Source organism: Callorhinchus milii, unplaced genomic scaffold (assembly GCF_018977255.1).
Source record: "Callorhinchus milii isolate IMCB2004 unplaced genomic scaffold, IMCB_Cmil_1.0 Scaffold20, whole genome shotgun sequence".
NCBI lineage: Eukaryota > Metazoa > Chordata > Chondrichthyes > Chimaeriformes > Callorhinchidae > Callorhinchus > Callorhinchus milii.
The window spans coordinates 7258926-7282004 of record NW_024704761.1 but is presented as its reverse complement, the minus strand read 5'-3'; the positions used below and the strand labels follow the sequence as shown (position 1 = coordinate 7282004).

General features: G+C 44.9%; 1 protein-coding gene across 1 annotated transcript in view; it reads right to left on the bottom strand.

Annotated features, from left to right (window-relative positions):
- Positions 1-5158: 5158 nt before the first annotated feature.
- rac3a (Rac family small GTPase 3a) overlaps positions 5159-23079 on the bottom strand; it is a 20152-nt gene continuing 2231 nt past the window's right edge. The window contains exons 2-6 of the mRNA XM_042342550.1: positions 14531-14602; positions 14290-14407; positions 11856-11918; positions 10815-10974; positions 5159-6811 (exon numbers count right to left, since the gene is read on the bottom strand). Of these exons, the coding sequence (XP_042198484.1) occupies positions 6681-6811; positions 10815-10974; positions 11856-11918; positions 14290-14407; positions 14531-14602 (544 nt within the window). The 3' untranslated portion in view covers positions 5159-6680. The remainder of the gene's footprint in view (positions 6812-10814; positions 10975-11855; positions 11919-14289; positions 14408-14530; positions 14603-23079) is intronic.

Sequence of the window (23079 nt, the reverse complement as noted above, 5' to 3'; positions counted from 1 at the left end):
GTCCTGGTTACCGGGCGCTGCGGTCTCTCCGGTTGGCATTTGCGGGGTCGCCGGTTGGCGCGATGGCCGCGCGTCTGGACGGCAAATGCACTCTAGTGACTGGAGCCGGAAAAGGTGAGGAAGAGGAGGGTGGGGGGAGGGGGGGGGAGGTGGGGGGAGGGGAGGAGCCAAAGGAGGACAGCGACAACAACTTGTATTTATTTATTTATACAGCGCCCCTCACGCAGGGTAGCGCCCCAGAGCGCTTGGCAGTGGCGGAGCACAATACCGAAGCCGGGGAGGGGTGGTGGGGGGATGCGGGGGGTCTGGGCTGGTGGGGGGGGGTTGCGGGGGGTCTGGGCTGGTGGGGGGTTGCGGGGGTTATGGGGGGATGCGGGGGGTCTGGGCTGGTGGGGGGTTGCGGGGGTTATGGGGTGTTGCGGGGGGTCTGGGCTGGTGGGGGGGTTGCGGGGGTTATGGGGGGATGCGGGGGGTCTGGGCTGGTGGCGGGGTTGCGGGGGTTATGGGGGGGATGCGGGGGGTCTGGGCTGGTGGGGGGGTTGCGGGGGTTATGGGGGGATGCGGGGGGTCTGGGCTGGTGGGGGGTTGCGGGGGTTATGGGGGGGATGCGGGGGTTCTGGGGGTGACCGTACTCACGGTTCGAAGAGGCGCGACTTGAAGACAATAATCTCCCTCTGGCTCAGGGTCAGATTCCGCCACTGTAAGTCGCATCGGGACACTACCCCACGTGAAGGGCGCTATATAAATGCATGTCGTTGTTGTATTGGTAGAGGCGACTGGCTTGTTTTGACAGAGAGCTAAGTTTGAGCAGGAAACCCTTGCATTGCTTCATCTGTCCCCAAACAGTTGCTTAGTTGGAGTGTTTCAGTCCTGTGTGCTGGAACCATGTGAAGTTTTCCCAACTCCAATTTATCCAGCAGTTTCCTGGTTTGGCAGGTGCGTTGCTTTCAGGTATTTGCCACTAATGTGGCAATAGCGAAGGTACTTGATTTTTTAAAATCTGATTTGTCTTATTTTTTCCCCTAACATTGCCATTTCTCTTTGTAACTTGCGCTGTTGTTTGAACCGCCCACCTCCAATTATGTAGGTAGTCAAAATCCTCTCGTCTTACCACTGTGTGTTGATATATATCAGTAAGTAGCTATATTGCACAAACCTTTTTAATTTTCAACAAGCTTAAAGATTAGATGCGCAGCTGTTGGAGGTAGCGGTGGTTGTATTTTAACTTGGAGCTAATCGGCATTTCTTTTGTCCCCAGAAGTGGAAGAGGTGGTGAACGCAATTCTCTTCCTCCTCAGTGACAAGAGTAGTATGATAAACGGAGCTACTCTTCCTGTGGATGGAGGGTTTCTTGCTTCATGATGTATAGATTAAAGCAAAAGCCCATAACTGGAATCCTACTCGCACTACAGACTGCTGGAAATTTGTCCACTATTGAATTGAAACATTCCAAATATCGGACATTCTCTGCTCCGTAGCAGGATAAAACTTCAATCTGACTTTCAACTCAAGCAAACAAGAGGAGATTGGGCTTTTTTTTGCTCATATTCAACAGATTAGTTTGACAATCCAATGTGTGCAGTTCTTAAGTGAAATATTGAAATCCTGTTCATTTTCTCTTCACAGCCCATGCCTGCAGCAATTGGCTGCTGCGTTTCACCCACAAAATACATAGTCAATCCATTTTACAATATATTCTGTGATGCGCTTTATGAGATGTCTCAACGACGTGAGAGGTCGCTGGGTCAAATGCAAGGATAATTACTGTGCTATTCCGTGAGTGAACTGAGAACAAATCTGCAAATCAGCAACTATATGTTCACCTTTTTTAACAACGGCAACAACATATGACTGGAGGCCTATATCAGCTGCTACTTGACCTGTCAAACATTTCACTGTTTTCTTCTTGTATCGCTTACTACAATTTTTGACATCATAGTCACAACATTCATACATCCCTTCCCAACTCCCTGTGATCAACCGTTGGACTGAAGGCTTGATGATTGAGGCAGGATAAGTGAGATGCAAGTAGAATTTTTAAACTCTCAAAGTTATTAATGAAGCAAATTTAGCCTCAATTGTAGGATTCGACATTTTTGCCACAGAAGTTGATGGCCCCTTTGCTTTGTAATCCCAAGGGGAGGTTTCATGAGTTCATCAGCAGGGCAAACTACACAATGCTTTTAGACTTCATTGAGATCATGGCAATTAAGTCAAAAGATTAGACACTCAAGTACCAGTAATAAGTAGTGTGTTCAGACAAAACCTTACCCTATAATCACGCACTCCTCCAACTGAAAACATGGCTGTTATACCCACTCTGTTAGGTTGCTTAAAACTCAGCTTTATTGTGAGCTTTATTATGGTCCTAGGCAAGTTCAATTCAAATCTCTTCTGGACACAATCCTTGTTCGTGCATTTAAGACAGCTTTTATTTTACCACACCGATTTCCTTTCGTACAGAATTTAAGATCCTTAAACTCACAATTGGAAAAAGCAGGCCCAGGTTAATGTATGAAATATCCATTTTTTTTCTCTAGCCTTTAGGTAATGTACTCTTCAAAGACACAATTTAATTCTTAATGACAACCACATTTGCAGGATCTTAAAATTCAGAGGGAAATAAAGCATCTCTAATTATACAAATGGAGGTCATACATACAATAAGTGCCCACTTTTCAAGGAAGCATCAAATCAGAGAAACCCCAAGACTTATTTGTACCCACTGAGTTGAATTCAGTTATTGGTGCAATAATCTCGCCATTGTTAGGGCTTACTTTCAAAAGAGCACTGTAAAATGCAAAGCGTATGTCCAAATTACCATTTCAATGCAATGAATAGTAACGTGAGGAGCAGCAAAATCTCTTGTCCGGTTAACCACATGCAGTGAGTGAATTATACTTAAAATAGGACTCTTAAGTCTTTTAGAATGTTGGTATTGCCAGCTTTGCTCTGCTGCTACTGTATTTACAGACCGAGTCTTGTTTTAAAAGAAAATAAAGTTTTACTTTTTTCCTATAAACTTTCTTCCCTATAAACTTCTCAACTTCAGAAATGCACAAAGACAATTCGAAGAAAGTTCATCAATGGAGTCTCCTACAATTAGTAAAAGCTTAGTTCGTCTGTTGAAAATAACGACATGGATGAAACTGGATGATACATTCGAGGGGCGCATTGCCTCACCTAAAACATTATTAAATGGGAATTAATGGCATATTCTAGTTTACCACAAGATATTTGATACACATCTTAATTTTATTTTTTCTCTTATACAGAGAAAAATAATCCATAGGTTGACATTCCAAATCCGGGCTTTTACCTGGACAGACATGCATTCAACACAAATTCATAACTCTGACCAATTTTCCTGAAGTCAACAACAACACATACATTTATGCACTGTAGCACTTTTACAGTGGGAGGACATCTCATAGTGCTTCACTGACTCGACTGGGAGCCCGAGCTGGGGTTGGGGGGAAGCTAAGAAAGTGTGATGGAGCGGGTGGAGGAAAATGTGATCAAAAGCACAGTTGAAATGAAAGGTTTTAAAGGTGGGGCGGAGGATAAGCCAGGCTCCAGCAGAGAGTTCTGGAGAACACAGGCAGATTAATTCAAACAGATTCCGTCAGCCAGAAAAGCAAGGACTTTGTGAGTCTGACACATCCATCACCGATGCCCAATGATCTACAAAAGAAGATGGTCTTCCAAGACCACTTTTCCTCCACGCAACGAGATGGAAGAGTACTTCAATGTCAACCACAATTTGACAAAACTGGCCAACAGATCAGTGCACAGGACAGCACAACATGTCCTGAACGTACAATCCAAAGATTTAGTAAATTAGAATTTTGAATAAAGGAATAGGAAACTTGAGACAAAACAAGCGAGATAGGAACTGGAAATGCATCACAATCTTACTCGAAAGCACAATTGCTTGCTTCCCTAGGGAGAACAAGATAAAAACACCTGGTAAAACTCATGAATGCCAGTTAGCAGCAGTGTTTAATGAAGCACCTATCCTAAATTTGAATATAATGGAAAGGAACTCTGCCTGCCAAAAGATAGTCAAATGTATTCAATGACCAAACTCTCGCATGGGTGGGGAATGAAGGCAGCGGGAGATTTAAGATATTATCTATGCAGCAAAATTATTATTCTTTCAAAAATAAGACACGGAGCTAAATTAACCCAAGTATGTGCCAGTGTGATAATTCTATAATCAGCTGTTCTACAGCCAACTAAGGAGGACAGACACTGCCAAACAAAGCCAACTATTTTCAGGGCAACTGTACAGTGTTTATCCATGGAATAGAGAAAGGACAAAGAATGGCTCAGCTGAGAGCCTTAGAAGAAAGAGACAGAAATCTCCATTCAATCCAGATACAAACACAGGTTCTGGAAATGAAACCCATTCAAACAAATCCCTTTTTCATGCAATTCCCACTTAAAAATTTATTGCATGAATATCTGTATCAATCAAGCTGTACTTCTACAGACAGGATTTTGTTTCTTCCTCCTCCCCACAACCCCCCCCCCCCCCCCCACACATACACACACACACAATCTTAAAGAAACTGCAAAACTCAGATTATAGGATCAATTTGGTTCACCAAATTATTCTAAATCGACAGCATTGAAAATTAAACCAAATTTGGCACGGTTTCATTAATTAGGGCGTCCCTCCCTACTCCAGTCGGTTTTTCAGTCGTGACAATTCCTGTCTGAATGGGTCAACAAGACGTTAACCACTAAAAGAATTAAATGTTTTGATATCCCTGGAATACTTTTAATAAGACAATCCAAGCTACTTTAGCCGATGTACAATACCGGTCACGCTGAACCTTTAACCTTAGTGAGTGTTTTGAGTTTATGATATAGAGCAGAAATCCCCCCAGTGTGTTGCAATGGTACCTAAATACCACTGCAACACACGAGGATACGATTTACTGGCAGTCTTTACATAGATCAGTTAACACTAACACAAGTACAAATATCGTCTGGGGTGCTGCCTTGGGAACCCACATAAACATATGCGAGAGAGCATTGTCTCGTCAGCAAAACAGTCCTGTCACGACGCAGGTTAAATCAGAAAACAGACTGTGGCGGTGGCGATGACTGATTAAAACGTACCATTTCGCAAGAAAGAAAAACAACCGTGTAAGGTTATGAGGATACTACAATATTTAATGAAATTCATTTTTTTTTAAACATAATTTGGTTCAAGAAGTCGCACCTTGAGAACGTGCCAAGTTAGAAATTGTTCAAAAAACTCGTACGAATGCAATAAGAAAAAAAATCCCAACAACAAATAAAAAAAATAGTAAATAAAAAGTGAGATTTCCAGAAGAGGCAGTTCTCTCCCAGGGTTAAGGCTAGGATGTCAATTAAGAGTAAAATACTGAGACTCCCATCACAGCGGCCAGTGCTAGGAATGAAAAGATGTCAAATTAGCACAACCTTTCTTTAGTATTAGTACCAGCTAAAATGAGCGAATGTTTCGTTGCTTACATGACACTGCAACGGGCAATTTTTTTTTTTACTGGTAGTAATTTTAAGAATAAAAGGAGAAACCTGTCTGGCAAAACACAAGTCTGCTAGTGTTATAATAAAGTTAATGAATACAACAGTTAAACATTGATTTCACATTAACCAGCAGAAAGCTTTTTACAGGCTTTCGATACACACACGCCTCCCCTCCCCACCCCCCCCCCGCGATCCCCATACATCCATACATTTCGACTTTAGCCCACGTTGCACTCAGCGAGCCCACGGTCATCCAGAGCTGCTTACAGACCATCAAAAAAAAAGTCTATACCACGTTTAAACACTGCAGTATCCCTAGTTTTGATCTCCTGCAAAAAAAAAACGGTTACAAAAGATCAAAAATTATTTTGACACAAGATCTTGTAATGAACTTTTCAATTTTGCAACTTTTTTGGGGGGGGATATGGGGAGGGGTGGGAGAGAATCCATCGATATGGCGGGTTATAGATGTTGCTGTGACAATGGTTTGGGCTTTAATAATCAGTAATGTGGACTGATAGGCACTAGAAATTACTGCCATTCCTAGACAGACAGGGTGATAAGATACACCAGGAGTCATTTTAAATAGTCAGCAATTAGTGGACTAACTGCTAAGCAAAATAATCCTTTTTGGGTCTACATTGTCAAGAGTCCGTGAAATGGAAAAAATGAAGAGAACTAATAGGCATAGTGGAAATCTGGAATTCAGCATTCCCCAAATGGTCATTTAACTAATTCAAGTCAAAGAATTAAGCAGATACCGATACTGAGACCGGTTAATACTGTTTCCGCAATGGAAATGATAGCCGTTCCGAGCGACACTTGGGAGAGCTTTGTGCGACAAGACTTTTTTTTAAAAAAAATATAGAAGCCACCAAAAGAGGGGATACTGCAGCTTAGGAAAAAGAAATAGATGAATGAGTCCCACCCATGAAGACAGCCACATTGCCTCACACAAAACCCAACACAGCGCAAACAACAATTACTGACTTCAGGACTTGACTCTCAAGGCTAACTGTTCCAACTCGAGAGAGAGACGACATGTTGGGACGCCCTCTTTCTGCAGTCTCATTCCACTCGGGGCCACAATTTGGATAAAATACCAGCGGATTGCGTTGTTATGAAGGTTATGGTTCTCGGACGTCGAGGAGCTCTTCCTAGAAAACGGTGCACTTCTTTCTACGCTTTTTCACGGGCGGTGGGCACAGCACGGCTCGGATGGCTTCGTCGAAGACGGTTTTCAACCCTCGTTGAGTGAGCGCTGAGCACTCCAGGTACTTCACGGCACCTGGAAGGGAGGGAGGCAAAAGCATTTGATGATAGGGAATGGTTATCAACCGCTTTAAGATGGCTGGCTCAGTCTTTGCAGTTGTTCTCATAGACACTGGTTAAGAATTTGTTACATGTATCCTGACATCACAAATAATAATAATCCTTGCATTTGATACAGCGCCTTATCACGTCTTCGAGACGTCTCAAAGCGCTTCACAGAATATACTGTAAAGTGAATTGACTGTAGATTTTGAGACGTCTACAAGATGTGAAAAGTGCTATGTCAATCAAATGCAAGGATTATTATTATATTTCTTGGGCGAAACGGGGCAGCCAATTGGGCAAAGCAGTGTCCCGCAAACAGCTGTGGATTGAGTGACCAATTCATTATTATTTTTTTTAAAAGGAATTATCACCCTCAGAAAAGCGATCCGCCAATCGACTAACAACTGGGTTCCTCCTTACCGCTAGGTAAACAGAGCCGTGTGGAGTAAGGAAGTTTGCCCAACGTTTCGCCCTGCCTGGGAATCAAACCCAGGTCTCTCGCTTGCGAGGTGAGTGCTCTAACTGCTGGGGTCATGGTACCTCTAAATGACAGATTAGTGCAGATTTCCGATTTTTTTTTAAAACAAATTTAATGTCCAGTCCATGTGGGTCGCCGACCTCAGCAGCGAAGAGGTGAGAGGTCAGCAAATGATAATTGGCTTCAGCCTTCCTGGGGAGGGATTTTAAAAAAAAACACTAGAATTTTGGTTCCCAATTCTTGTGAGACATTATTGGAGGGGAAGGAAGGGTGCGTGTGCGTGAATGTTGGGTGAGGCAGGATTCTGCTCAGCTATTACAAACCCACTCACGGTCAAATTTGCTGTGCGCAATTGGCTGCCGCGTTCGCCCACAAATATACAGTCAATTCACTTTACAGTGTGTTCTGTGAAGCGCTTTGGGACGTCCTCCCGACGTGAAAAGCGCTATATAAATGCAAGGATTATTATTATTAAATAGCCTAGTGACACGTGACGAATGGCCAACTGATTGAAGTATTGTGTGGTGCTGCCCACACCCAGTGTGAGTCAATCATTTCAGCACAAGACAGAAAAAGAAGAAAATGGATTTATTTTTATATGTTCAAACTCAGCCAGTCCTATTAAACCAAACCAAGGCTGCGTCTGTGGGCTTCTGCCAAACTGCAGACATTTTGTTCAATCCCACACATAGGTTTACGGTGGTGTGTGTGTGGGGGGGGTCTGTGCGTCAGTCGGTATATATACGGCAAATGGCTGCTGTACGGTAGAGTTTGAGCCTTTGTTTTATACGAGGAAGGGGAATTCAAAGAGGTTAATAGCCTAATTAAACAAGGAAACATAAAGTAGCTGAACACAGGCTGACTGTTTTCCCAGGGGATTGGAACGAATGGGGAGGATTTCTTCCATTCTCTCACGAGCGGACAATAAAAGTCATTAGTGTCCTTGGAGCAGAGAGAGTGGAGTACGGACTGCGATTCTCCCAGCTGCTAAAACAAAGGCCTCTTTCAGTCCCTGCAATGCCATCCTCCAGCATCACGCAGAGCCTTTATTGCGACAACAGAAACCTGATAGGAATAATTATGGGCATTCACCGATTATAAAAGTTCTGTGCAAGTCTTTCTCTCTCTCTCTCTCTCTCTCTCTTACCTTCGTTATACTTTGTTACAGGGGGCTTATTAAGACACTAACTTTATCTCCACCCCCCACTCCACCCACCCCCGAAAAAAGGTTACTCACTCACTTGGCATTTTATCATTGATTACAATTGAAGTTTTAGAACAAATTAATGCACAGTTACCTGTTAATAGCTTCAGTTTTACCTCACTGTAGTGACGGAATAAAGCAAATTATTATTAAAGAGAATTAGGTTCATTACCGACCAGGCTGTAAACACAGAAATATGCAAGTGCTTTAATCTTTAATATCACTTATTTCTAATAATGCTCCTCAACTAAACTCATCAACTGGAAAGCTATTTAGCTAACCAATCACCATTATTTTTCCTTTCCTGATGATTATTTTCCCCCTTTTATTTTCTGCCCTCTCTGGAGGCATCGGATTCCCTTTTCATTCCACTAGGATACAGTTCTCTAAAAGAGACTGGAGTTGCTCCCTGTTTCCTGGCCAAGAAAACAATCTTTCCGATAAAATTGGTCATTCACTTCACGTCTGTATGTTAGACCGTGCTGTGCACAAATTGGTTGCTGTGTTTGCCTACAAATACGTCATCTCACAGCAATTACCTGTGATGAGCTTGGAGACATTGACATTATAGATACCATTATCAAATGCAAGGATTATTATTTATTTACAACGGACGCCCACTGGTGTCTCGCTATTCACGTGTGAGCACTGAGTATTGCCGTGTGTTCCTCACCAGGAGGGAGCACTTTCCACCTGGTGGAACAGTGATTGGACAGCCGTCAGAAGCGGGAAGGGAACCCCAGCTTATTTACCTCTCCCTAACTCGTGAGCACTGTGCCCAACTGCAGCTTCTCTGGTCACGATTCTCAAACCCAGCACAGGGCAGGTTTCAAAACAGTGTCTGCGGTTTGTGGCACCCACCAAACGCACACTCACGCTTAATCCCAGTCCATCACAAATACACTCGGATTCCATCCAACTTCACCTCCCCCTATTCGTACAAACACTTGCCAAGTCCCCGACCTTCTGGCCCCACCAACCCTGCTCTTGTAGGACAGGTATGTGCCCAGGATATCTTCTCCACAACCCACGGAACACAGGTCCAACCCAATCCCAACACTAGGCAAGGGCAATCTCCAGGACATGTTTTATTTATAACTCGCCATGGTAACCCTGCCAGGACTACGGGATTCAGCACACACACTGAGTTTCTGTTGAGTACAGCATTTATACAATTCTTAGTCCTGAAATCTCCCTTGTGACTTTCCCACTGTTTTTGAGAACTAAGGTCCTAGTGTATTACTGTGCATTACAACAACAACAAATTACATTTGTATAGCGCTTTTCACGTCAGGAGAACGTTCCAAGGCGCTGGAAGTGATGGTCTTTGTATGATTGTTCTGTAGAGTTCCCTGAAGATCATATTCATACCATCTGCCTATTATCCGCCGATTGGACCTTGTTATACATTTAACATATATAATCAGGGCATTATATTGAATGTGCGTTAGCCTTCCGGTACCGATTGATTGGCATCCTGCATGTGGTGAAGCCAATAGCGACCCGAGATCCCAGGAGCGTTGGGTGACTTTTACAACACGACCTGCTATAGCGATGCGAGTCTGAGATTATGCACCCAAAGCACTGCATTATAACAGGGTCCAACTGTATCATGGTTATGGAGTAAATCTTAAGAGCAAAGTGAAACTGTGGAGTTTGCTCCATGGCACTGGGTCCTGGAGTGGCTGAACAGGGCTATCTTTTTAACTTCTAAGCTTTTACCTTTAGACTGATAGGAATCTAGTGGACGTAAATCCCTCCCCCACCCTCTCCCAAACTTAATTATCACTGAAAACGCATTTCGCTTCAGATGACCCGCTGGATACGTTGTCTTTCCCTGGTTTCAAAAGCTGGGAACAGCACGGTTGGGATAAATATTCCCAGGAAGAGAAAAGTCGGCACGTAATAGGGCGAGAGTCAAGGTTTTCACACTTTGATAAGTTAGCGTTGGACAGGGTTAGTACCAGCACTGAATGCAGGCAGAATCAGGAGAAGAATGAGTCACTAATTCATAGTTACATAGTGATACGATACAGAAACAGGCCATTTGACCCAACTTCCTCCAAAACTCCCTGATAGATCTACCACAGTCTCTCTTATATTTACGGTCCTCTGAGGTGTGGACTCACCACAAGTGGAACCAGCCCATTCACATAGGAGGGAGAAACTATTCATCTGGCTCTCTTAGATTTGGGCCATTTTAATTTAATTTGACGTCACCATTATTTTCTTCTAGTCTGTAAAACCGACCTCGTCACCTCCCTCAGTTCCACTGAGACGCCCAGAACTCACCTATCTCTCGGGCCATAGCCAGACCCTGTGGGTAGGTAATGGGAGCCAGCTTTTTATCTCTTAGTCTTTCAATGGTGTCTTTATCATCTCTCAAGTCCAGCTTAGTTCCCACCAGAATTATTGGCGTGTTTGGACAATGATGCCGGACCTCTGGGTACCACTGGAGGAACAAAAATGAAGAGAAGCGTTAAGTGCTGAGGGTTTAGCTTCTCAAATAAAAATAAAATGCTGCCGCTCAAAAGAGCCGATATAAGCCAAGTCCTCGGAAAGCATCAACCACAAAATACATTGCTTAAAGGCAAAGTGTAAATTGGGAGCGAGGGTTAGTTGTAGAATTCAGGCACTGGAAAGTCCCAAACTTCAATGCAGTCACGACCACTAACATCCGAGAGACAGAAACATGACCACAATATCCTGCTCCCTCAGTCCCCCATCTCAGCTGGTTATGTGGAAGACACCAGAAGTGTCCCAAGGGGGCAAAAAGTTAATCTCTGCCCTCTCTCGTATCCCCCAGCATCTAAGTTTAAAAAAAAACAGCTGTTTACTGGCTTGACTGAAGAATGGTGCAGAGATACTTCGGCTATGCGATACAGGCAGGTCTGTTTTGCGTAGAGTTACAAAAAAAAAAACACGGAACTAGCCCATGGTACGTTCTACTCAAAGCTGGAATGAATCCGAGAGTCAGGCACCTAAGGAGTGTTCTTACTGGGCTTGTAAGCCCACAAAATATACAGTCAAAATTCACTTTACGGTACAATCCGTGAAGGGCTTTGAGACGTCTCGAAGACGCAATAAGGCGCTATCTACGTCGTGATCGGGCACTATAAGTGCAAGGATTAATATTATTTATCGTACCTTTGACCCACGAGTTGCTGCCACTGCATTAAAGGTGATTCGATGTGAATCGTGGCTTGGGCTACAGATCAGGACTCCGTGGTCTCACATTGAGCCTATCACCTGCAGTTCCCCTCGTCACTGCTATCCGTCTCACACTGACGCGCACTTTTGCACAATCACGCGAGTCAATCGCGAAAACTTTACCTTTGCTCTGACGTTTTCGAAAGACGCTGGACTCACGAGCGAAAAGCAGATCAAGAATACATCCTAGAAAAAAAAAAGAGAGGGAAGAAAACAAACTCAAAATGTTAACATTAGCCACACAAAGAGTTCGCTGGCAGGAACAACAACAACAACAACAATTACACGCGTATAGCTATAGCGCCTTTCACGTCGGGAGGATGTCCCAAGGCATTGCATTGCTCAAGGCTCATGCAGAATGCTATACATTTGATATATTTTGTATCGAAAGAAAAGCTACAAAAAAAATCGTTTGTATTTCTTGTATTTCACTTTTAAATAAACATCCTCGTCGTTTATAATAATAATTCTTGCATTTGATACAGTGTCTTTTGCTTCGGGAGGACGTCTCAAAGAGCCTCACAGAATTTCACTGCACAGTCGCCACCGGTAAATTTCATTCATTTCGTGGCCGTTTGTGAGAATCTGTTGTGCGCAAACTGGCTGCAATGTGCAACCCACGAACACACAGTCACTACACGTCACGGTAAAAATCCTGCAAAATGCTTTGAGATGCCTCGACGCACCGCGATATAAGGCACTAATATAAAGTCAGCGATTCGTATAGTGACTGTGTATTTTGTAGGTGAATCTCGTGCATGAAAGCTTGAGTTTCTGCACTGCGTATCACCGTAGAAACAGAAGCACAACACGAGAAGGACAATGCAGTATAGTGTTACTCCACAACCCTGTGCCTCCGAGACCTGGGTTAACACCAACAATAGGATTTAAATGCTTCACCGTCTCCCGGGCCAGGGGCTCGGGCAGAACAAAGCGCCTCGAACAGTTTCGTTCACCCCTGACACAGCAGGTCACGTTCAGCAGAGAGGCTCAGAAAGGTCACCTCCTCCTTCCACGCCCGCCCGCCCGCCCCTTTGTGATAGGAAGCGAGGCTTTTCTACGAGATATTTTAGACGGCCTCGATCCTGCTCCAGAACCTACAACCACGCTCTCAATCAGCGGCCTCTGAGAGGCCCACAGTGGCAGTGGGGGGGTGGGCGGGTGTGGGAATGTGAGACTGATAAAGCGACAGAGGTGATTGAACACTTTGAGCCCGCAGTGAGTGGAGTGGGTTCGGGTTAATGTACGGTGGTTCACCGAAAGTTAGCAAGTAAGCAGTTCAGCCGCTGAATAAAACAGGCCGTTAAAGAACGAGAGAGAGAGAGGGAGAGAGAGAGACGTTGCAGAGCCTGCAGAGTGTTGGGATTGCCTGTGCCGTGTTTTTTGATGCCGAGCACTGGTTTGCAGCGCAGCCGTGGAGAGTTAAAAACATTTGCTTACACAGCGACACTGCCCCTGTGTGTGCTGCATTCCTACCAAATTCCTGTTGAGCCGAGGGATATTTCCCCACCCCCCGCTTTCAACACTGACATTCGCTTTGCAAACACTGCACTCGTGGTGAACTAGTTCTTTTATTTTAAAAAAATACTGTACTTATTATTATTATCATTAATAATCCTTGCATTTGGTATATAGCGCCTTTCACCTCGGGAGGACATCTCAAAGCACTTCACAGTAAAGTGGATGGTCTGTGGGTTTTGTGAATATTGCCCCCTAGTTTGAGTTTTTACAAATGTATTTGTGACGGTTGACGAGCAGATGCTGCCAACCATCTGAAACCCCCGTCTTCGCATAAGCTGAGATCGAAGTCCAAGCGGACTCCAGAGAAGCTGCTCCACATCCCCCGCCCAACCCGTCAGCAGTCAGGCCTTCAGCCTCTCAGCCCACAACCTTTGGAACTCCGTCCTACATTCCCTTCGCCTCGCTCCCTCCCTTGCCTCCTTCAAATCACGTCTCAAGACCCTTCTCTTCGACCGTGCCATCGGCCACCCTCCTACCCTCCTTTATCCCAAACCCTCCCCGCACCCCGGATCCAAATCCCTGACTGTCTAGCGCCTTGGGATGTCCTCCCGACATGACAGGTGCTATACAAACGTGATTTTGTATTGTATTGGCTAGTTACCCAGCCTACTGAGAACATTGCAGGCTAGAGCACACAAAAAGGGAGTGTCACAAAAGTTCCAAGTATTGGGATTAATAGATTCCCTAAGATCGTGATTCATCTTTTCTTATGAATACTAATGGTAACAATACAATTTATATTTATTAAGCGGCTTTCCCCGTCAAGGCGACGCAGAAGTGTAGCTTCCTGATGTAAAGCGCTCTGGGAAGCTACCCTGCGTGAGGGTGCTATGTAAAGACAAGTTGTTGTGGTTGTAAAGCACTGGTGTGCTTCACGGTAGTTGGCTCATAGGGTTCGGAACAGCTCTGGGTTGTATCAAGCCAGACAGACCAGGCAACCAACTATCAGTGCCCTCAAGTGACTGGTCAATATCAAAACGTTCACATGGCTATTAATTCTTGTACAGCTGCTATGCCATCAGAAAAGGCAATGTACCGTCTGTGGATAGGAGAGTGGTCGCAGCCTGTCATAATCTTCCTGACCCGCCGTGTCCCATAGTCCCAGATTCACCGGCTTCCCATCCACCATGACATTAGCCGAATAGTTGTCGAACCTACAACGATAAAGCAACAGGATCAGTAACAACCAACAACAACAAATGACATTGGTGTAGCACACCGGCACACGTACAGATCAACACAAAACGAACATCACAAAGGGGGAGATGGGTACTTACACCGTCGGGATGTACTCCCCGGGAAATGCATTGGTGGTGTAGCTGATGAGCAGACATGTCTTACCCACGGCACTGCAAAAACAGCAAAAAGATTACCATTAGTAAGAGAGGCAAAGATAGGAAGGTCCCAGTGTTCCAGTTCCCAAGGCCCCCAACCTCACCTCTAAATCCCTTCGCACCCAAAGACCTCCCTGGCTCTGCGATCTACTCGCTCTGCCCACAATATATACAGTCAATTCACTTCACAGTAGAGTTTGTGAAGCGCTTTAAGACGCCTCGAAGACGTGATAAGGCGCTATCTATATCAAATTACTATTACCCTACTATTCTGCAACAAACGTTCCTGCACAAGATTGCTCCCCAGCAATCCTCCCAGAACTTGCACATGTGTAGACACTGGGTGAGAAACGGATGGGTCTTGTCTGCGATAATCACAAACAATCCCCCGGCTTGGCTCACGCAAGTAATGGCCACTAGACTGAGGGGCAATCGGAGACAGAGGAACTGTAGCCAAATATAAATAAGTGGCCATTTTCCAGAGAAGGCAGGAAACAAAGGAAAATAACATTAACACTCTCTTACCTCAAAGGCCAAAAAACACTCATCGTATTGAAGGTTTACGATTTATGCCAAGGGCAAACGGAAGAGACAGCAAAAAAAATGTCACCGCGCAGATGTCTCATTTCTCTGGACAGTTGACAAAAGCAATCGTATCCTGTATAGGATGGTCTGCAATACTAAAGGGATTTGAAATGGAATCTCAGCCACAACGCCAGAAGGCCGGGAAGGAAGCACCTCATTACGCTCTTGACTTACACCCATTACACTTTCTGCCTTCGTACAAAAATATTTACTTGATGCAGTGACCAGGCTTGGCTTATCTGCAGATCCCTCCGCTTATACAATGCTACAACTGACATCTAACCCCCTTCCCTGACCAGTCGGTTACACACAAGCCTTCAGTGCGGCTCCACAGCCCAGCGATTTAATCTGAACGCCACTTTTGTCTGTTAAAAGAATCATCGGCAGGAATTTCCAGCCAGAAATTCCTGTCGTAATCAAACCACCCACTCAGCATTCCGCACCACAGTGGCAAACACACCTCGAACCTTTCAAACCCCCCCCCATTTTTCAACAGGTTTAAAAAAAAATGCCAAGATTCGAGTGTAGATTATTTTTACCACGTGGGGTAAAAATGATGACCACAGGCAACTTTCCTCTGCGAGTAAATTGATTTGAGTTATTGGCAATGCCTTGACCAGTTTGAAGCCACAGACATCCTATCCTGCCAGCAAAAGAATCACAGAAATTACAGCAAAGGAGACCGTCCTAAGCAAAGGAGGTCATTGAACCTAAACTTGCGCTGGTTTGGGAGTGAGCTTGTCCACTGGCGTTTGCTACTCTAATCCCAATTCCCCGCTCCTTGCCTGTACCCTTTTGCATTCTTCCCCTTCAAACATTTTATGCCATTTTGGGTCTCAAAACCCTCCTCTTCGAGCCTTTGGACACCCTCCTGCCCTCTACCCTCCCCAACCCCCTTGGGTCCAAATCCCTGACTGTCTAGTGTATTGTATTTCCTGGGGGTTTTGGACAGTCAGAATTCAAGCAACAGCTTTACAACTGGACAACACTGTATTTACGTGTGAAATTACACCTGGGTTTTCTGTGACTTAATGGTTCGTGTCCATCGAGTCAAGATGTGCAGCATCTAACATCTTTACAGCAGATGAGCTGTAAATCTCCAACTCCATCGCAAACAGTTGACACACCAACTAGCGATGATTTTCCCCAAGTATCTTCTCCCCCCGCCCACCGCAATTGCACTGTCGGTTCCCGTATTATTCACCCTTTTGGATTCAGAGCGAGAATATCCAATTAGTGGCGATTAGACTTTTAACATTCAGCAGTGTTATGCTCTACTGGACTGAGACAGCAAGGCCTATTTAACTTGAGTCTCTCTAGAGACACAAGACTTTCATTCTGTCCATCTGCGATTACTTTAGGGCCAGTGGGTGTGGAGGTGAAAGGACAAGAGGTGAAAGAGTGGCACTGCAAAACACAACTCTCAAATGGTGAGAAATTAACCGTCATCCTGATGATTTTCAGATTATTTTAGTGTGTAGGGATTGCGTCCGCAACACCGATTGTCCAGCGCCTTGGGACGTCCTCCCAACGTGAAAGGCGCTATCCAAATGGTATTTTGTTTTGTTGTTCTTGTTTTTGTTGTTGTTTGTTGGGGCAAGAATTAAGAACAATGTTAACAGAGCCTTGCTCTTAACTAGGAATCTTAGATAAGGCAAGCCACTGGCTCATCACTGCTTTTCAAACCTGAGATTCCTCAGGAACGGCATAGCGTTTGAAAAGACAAAGCAGTGCACCGGCTGTCTGGCTCCTCTTGTGAAGTTTCATTGGTATGCGTTATAGCACTGTGCAGGTATTAAGATGGTGTAGCAGTATTTTACCAAGTACACACACATTCCACAGTTCCCATGAGATCCACTGACAAAAAGGGAGTGTCACTTACAATGCCTGTGCTTTAAGTTATTAACGTAAAGGGAAGAGTCCATTTTCCCAGCAAAGGAAGATTTATTTTTGGGGGGATGGGGGGTGGCAGGAGGGAAAAGAGTGGTGGGGGGAGGTGCAACGGGAAGAAAAGAAAATCTACACAATTCTTGTTTAAAAGGGGCGCTGCCTTTGTAGAAAAGCCTTTGTTAAACCTTTTTTTTATATTAAAAAAAAGGAAAAAAACAAACTCGAAGCACGATAACGAGGGCTTGCTTCTAATAATGTCGCCGTGGACCTAACCCGGCGGTGCTCATCCATAAGCCAAAACCTCTTCGATCCAACAGCTCGAATTAACGATCCTCTTGCTGGTGCTGCCCGGTGTGTATATATTTTTTTAACAAAAAAAGGGGAGATTTTTTTTTTGCCGCGGGGGCGGAACATTCAGAGCGCAGAGAAGAGAGCGCAGAGAGGGAGGGAGGGAGCGCAGAGAGAGAGAGAGAGAAAGAGATAGTACCATTCCGAGCAGGTCTCGGTATCTCGCACTTCTCCAGATCACACCTCATTGGCTGCCAATGATGTCAGGATTTGCCAGCAGGAGACACACAGACGCACAGAGGCTGGAAAAAAAATCTGCAAAAGCCCAGTTCCGCAAGCTGAGGACTCAAGTCGGGAAACTGCAGTTTGAAACAAAAGACTTGCCTGGACACTGGAATTTTACCATAGACTCACACACGCTTGCATATACACACATACACACCCACCCATGCACGCACACGCCACTACCCACCATTTCTTTTGTAACATGCAAGGACCTACTTCTTTACCAAAGCACTTTCGGTCATCTTTCCTCTCCCCACCCACCCACCCACCCACCACCCCTGCAGATGCCCAAGCCATTATTGTAAAAAAAAATCGCCTCGGGACCTTAAAGGCGCAATATAAATGTAAATTTTGCGTTGTCCTGTGTATATATATTTTTTAAAAAACAGGCGCATAAATAAGGAGGAAAATCTTGAATGAAACGCCTCAAAGTATTGCGAGCGAAGCAACCCGAGTTATTTTCCTTTTCTACCCCTATTTTTTTCCACCGTCTTTTCCCCACGGTGCATCTCACGCTACTGTATGTGCGTTTGCGCACTGAACGGTGGGTGCTGGGGATGGGGGAAGTGGGGGGAGAGAGAGGATGGGATGGTGAGGGCTAACTGCATTCTATTACAAGCCTATTTCTCCCAGCTCTATGTAAAACAACCCCATGTCGCCCATTTCCCCAGTAGCCCAACGAAAACCTACTCCTTTCTTCCAGTCGTATGGAAATGTCAAATACCAGACTTCTCTCTTATCAAACATCTTTGCGCAGAGAACACCCTATTAGCTGCCGACGTACAAACATCTCACCTCACTGTTCCACCGTGCAATGAGTACCACTGCACCCCAAAGTAGCCCCCCACCCAATACAACTCTCCACCTCACCACAAGCTACAAAACAAGCACACCATCCTGATGCTGCAACTCCTCTCCCCCCCACACTGCGAATCTGGAAAAGGCTGCACCTCCCATACCCAGCACAGGGATGATTCCCTCAAACACTGCAGCGTCCCAGGAAGTTATTCCACGGAGCTGAAATTCCCAGGTTTCGTCCCCGTCAGATGATCTCAAACAGGGTACCAGCAAGGATGTCACAGATCGCCTCCACGCTCCTGGACTGAGAGGAGAAATTCTGCCAAGGTTCTGCCGATGGTTGACTTCCCAGTGACTGCTGCTAGAGGTGAGTTCTGTGTCATATGATAAGCCTTGCATTTGATATAGCGCCTTGTCACATCTTCAAGTCGACTTAAAACGCTTCTCAGCACACACTGTAAAGTGAATTGACTATAATTTTGTGGGCAAAATATAACGACTTGCATTTATATAGCACCACTCACTCAGAGCAGTCTTGGCGGGCTCAATATAGAGCAAGGCCAGGATTGAGTTTGTCTGTAATGAGCCCACAGCCTCATATCACCTTCCCATGCTCAATGTCGAATTGCCACCCCCCGCCCCACGAATTTGATGGCCACCAGGTCCTGACACCGACTCATTACAGAACACGACATAAAGCAATGCACTGCAGAGGTGTGGAAAGATGGTAATGTTGGGCACAGATCGGAGTTGGCTCGAGAGGAGACGGACTGAGAGCAGACCTGCACGAGGAGAAGCCTCGCGTAAACTCGACCGTTTATTAACCGAAGTGACGTGTGTCGAGTCAAGAGGTGACAGAAGAATGGCTCTGACCCTATGCCTGCCTGCCACCTCCAAAAGAAGGAACTAAAGGGAGTGATTCAGCAGCTACTGCAGTCTCTTGAGGTTTGGGGCAAAACCAATTCCTTCGATATCAAATGCTTTGAGCGTTACCAGAGAAAGGGGTAGGAGCAGGGTTTGGAACTAATCATTGAAACTCACACCAGTCGGACATCAATAACACTTGATAAAAGTGATTTGTGGATCAACAACTCATGCAACAGGGTCTCGCTCCCTGCAGATATAACAAGAGCCTTCAATGACTGAGACGGGGAGATGATGGGAGACAGACACTTGGCTCCTGCTACACACAAACGGACAAACTTCAACATAAAAGGCTTTAAATAAAGTTTGTCGGTGAATCCATTCAAGACCAGGTTGGTTATAGAAAGATCCAAATCTACCAATGAATCACAGGAACAATTTACACATTGCCTTTCATGTTGGGAGAACGTTTCAAAAATCAAAAACCTCACAATCACCTTCACAAGTGTCACAAGTCCTCATTACGCCTCCCCGATTATGGTACTTGCATCAGTGTAATCTCTGGAGAAAGTTTAGGGGCTTTCGATATCAGTCCCATTTTACCACTGGATTTCAAAACCAGTATTACTTGGCTTGGCATCTAATCGGGGCGTCAGGAATATTTTCAAAAATAGCCCTAAATTTTTCCCATGAGCTTCCAAACAAAAAACACACAATGCATTTATCACAAGAACTTCATTCTTCATTTACTGGTAAGGTAGCAGGAGGGATGTGCTGGGTGAAGCACGCTGTAGAAGGAGCGTCAAGTTGGGAGGGAATCATTCCCTGCCAACCGTTCTTAGCAGCAATGGTATATCTTGTCCCTTCAAATGGCAATCACTCTACAGTAGCCCCACGTCACACTGCAGGCAATAGGAGGCCGCGAGGAATGTATCCCTAACCTGTGATGTTTGCCTTTCAGGGAAATGTAAATCCTCACTATGCCTCCACAACCAACAATCGTCCATCATGATACAAGCAAAGTCCAACAAACATGGCCTTTGGCCTTTGACGGTCACAATGTTGATATCAACCAGATACTCGGGGCTGTTAATGTGTAAACATTTAATTATTTGGAAAAAATATAGGAAGTGCTTCCTTTCTCCCCCACTCCACCCCCCCATCCATCCCATCCCATCCCACCCCACCTCGTTCGCTCATTCACTGAACGCTCCAGATCCAAATTTGATAAAAGTTTTAAAAACGTTCAAAAAAAGTTACGGCTGCCATTTCCTACTTTTTTTTTTACACAGCTGTATAACAATCTCTTACAAAGCAAATGTTCATTTTCGACATCTATCAACAAAACTCCCTGACCATTAAGCGGTAGTAGAGAGATTTCAGCGAATGCGAAAAAGATTCTGCGGATGAGCCCCAAGAAACAGTAATAAAGTGCTCTTTCTCTTAGCTCTGGCCTCCATCCATCTTTTCTCTCTCTCTCTCTCTCTCTCTCGTTGAGCTCTTCTCACGAGCTCCTCCTCATTGATAAGCGCTCTGAGACGCCATCCTGCGTGGAGGGCGTTATAAAAGTGCACGTTTTGTTGTTGTTCCTCTCCGCTGCATCAAATCAAAACTCATCGTTTCCTACGTCTTATTCTTTCCCATAAACTTCAAGACTGTAGAACTCAAGTCCCTCAGTCCTCTCTCTCTCCCCCCATCCTTCCCCACCTCTTTCTACAGGTTTTAAAACCGAAACTTGTGCTACTCAACCCTTCTTAGAAATTACCCTTGGTGGAGGACAGCCAGCCAGGCACTTATATTCTCAATTTATGTGGAAAAAACACTCGGACCTCTAGTATTTATTATCAGAAAGTTGGGCGTCGCATATAAAATGTTTCTTTTCCTCTCTTTTCGGTCCCTGGACTGTGGATTCTAGCTCTCCATTGATTCCACTTCAGATCCAGTTGCTAGGAGGTACAGATGCACATCCATACTTTGACTCACCCACTGATTTCCCTTCTCACTGGCAGAAACACTGTACAAGGATCCATGGGCGGTGATCTTGCGCCAGATCATTCCACAACACAGCACACAGTCAGTTGCTTGACGCACTCGACTGCTTCACAAATAATATAATCCTTGCAGACGGAAGGACATTTCAAATCGCTTCACAGGATTTACTGTGAGGTGGAGTGACTGCGTATTTATAGGCAAATGCGGCAGGACAATCGCGCACATCAATGTGCCACCACAAAGTAGTGGAGTGAGTGACCAATTTTATTAAGGGGGTTGCTGGCCAGGACACTGGGGGTAAGAAACTCCCCTTTCGTTTTGAACAGTGAAAAAACAATAATAATTTGGTCACTCAATCCACGACTGTTTGTGGGGACGCTGCTGTGCGCAATTGGCTGCCGGTTTCGCCCACAAAATATATAGTCAATTCAGATTACAATGTGTTCTGTGACGAGCCTTGAGACGTCTCGAAGACGTGATGAAGCGCAATATCAAATGAAAGGATCATCATCATCATTATTATTATTATTCATGCCATGGGATCTTTAACGTCCACCTGAACTGGCAGGCGGGACCTCAGTTTAACCTCTCGCCCGAAGGACGGCATCTCTGACAATGCAACACCCTCCTGCGCTGCATTGGAATGTCAGCTTAGACGATGTGAGTTCAAGCCCTGACGTGGCACGATTAGGAGCTGTTGCATAACCTCCACAGGCAATTACCAACCAATGTATTTTTACTTCCAACGTTTCAAAACAGAAAACTTACTACCACTACAGCCCGATAGCCACACCACAGCTGACGTCATACATTGCCGTGGGATCACTCCAATCGTAACAACAGCTGCTTGGAACCATCTCAATGGATAGCACGAGGGAAACGTGCAACACTCTGCACAAGCAGATACCGTCAATTGTCTTTAAGACCATCTTAAAGCCATAAAGTGTACGTACCTGTGCCTTCATATATAAACTGACAACTTATTTAGATATCACTTTTTTTTTGCTTCTCGCCCCGCGCCCCCAACCACCCTCCCCACCTATCCCCCCATCTCCAAAAGAACAGTTCGGACTAAACTACTGCTGCTACTACGAACAATCCTTGCATTTGATATAGTGCTTTGAGACGTCTCAAAGTGCTTCATAGGATACACTGTAAACTACAGTGACTGTGTATTTTGTGGGCGTAAGGCGGCAATCAGTTGCACACAGTCCATGGAGTGAGTGACCATTTTTATTTGGGGAATTTGTGGGCCAGGATTCAGCAGTTGGCTGGTGTGGTCACTTGTTGGGGTTAAGACGCAAAGTCCATCAGTTTTGATGGAATAACGTCAGTGACCCAAACCTAATCGCATGTTTACAAGTTCCTATTGTTCCCATTCGCATGAAAACTCATCCTGCAAAAGCTCAGCACTTTGGGTGTGTGCACCTTCACACACGGAGGATAATTTAATCAGTTGTTTTCATCCAGCAAATGTGAAGCTCGATCCTTTTACACCGCAGACAGCAGGGAGTAAGCAACCACTTTCTACCGATCACCAAATCATGCAGGCACTCCCTAAAGTCCCCAAACCAGCGACAGACTTTTAACGTTCGACAGTTAACGGATCCGTTCTTAAAACCACGGTTCAAAAGTTCTGAAACCACAGTTTGAATTTCACTGCCCAAATTATATTGTTTCCCTCTGTGTCTGTCTGTCTGTCTGTCTGTCCGACCTGTTCCACTCTCCATGCTGTGGTGGGTTAGTGAGATATAATACAAAAGAGGTTTCAACCCATAGAATCAATGGAA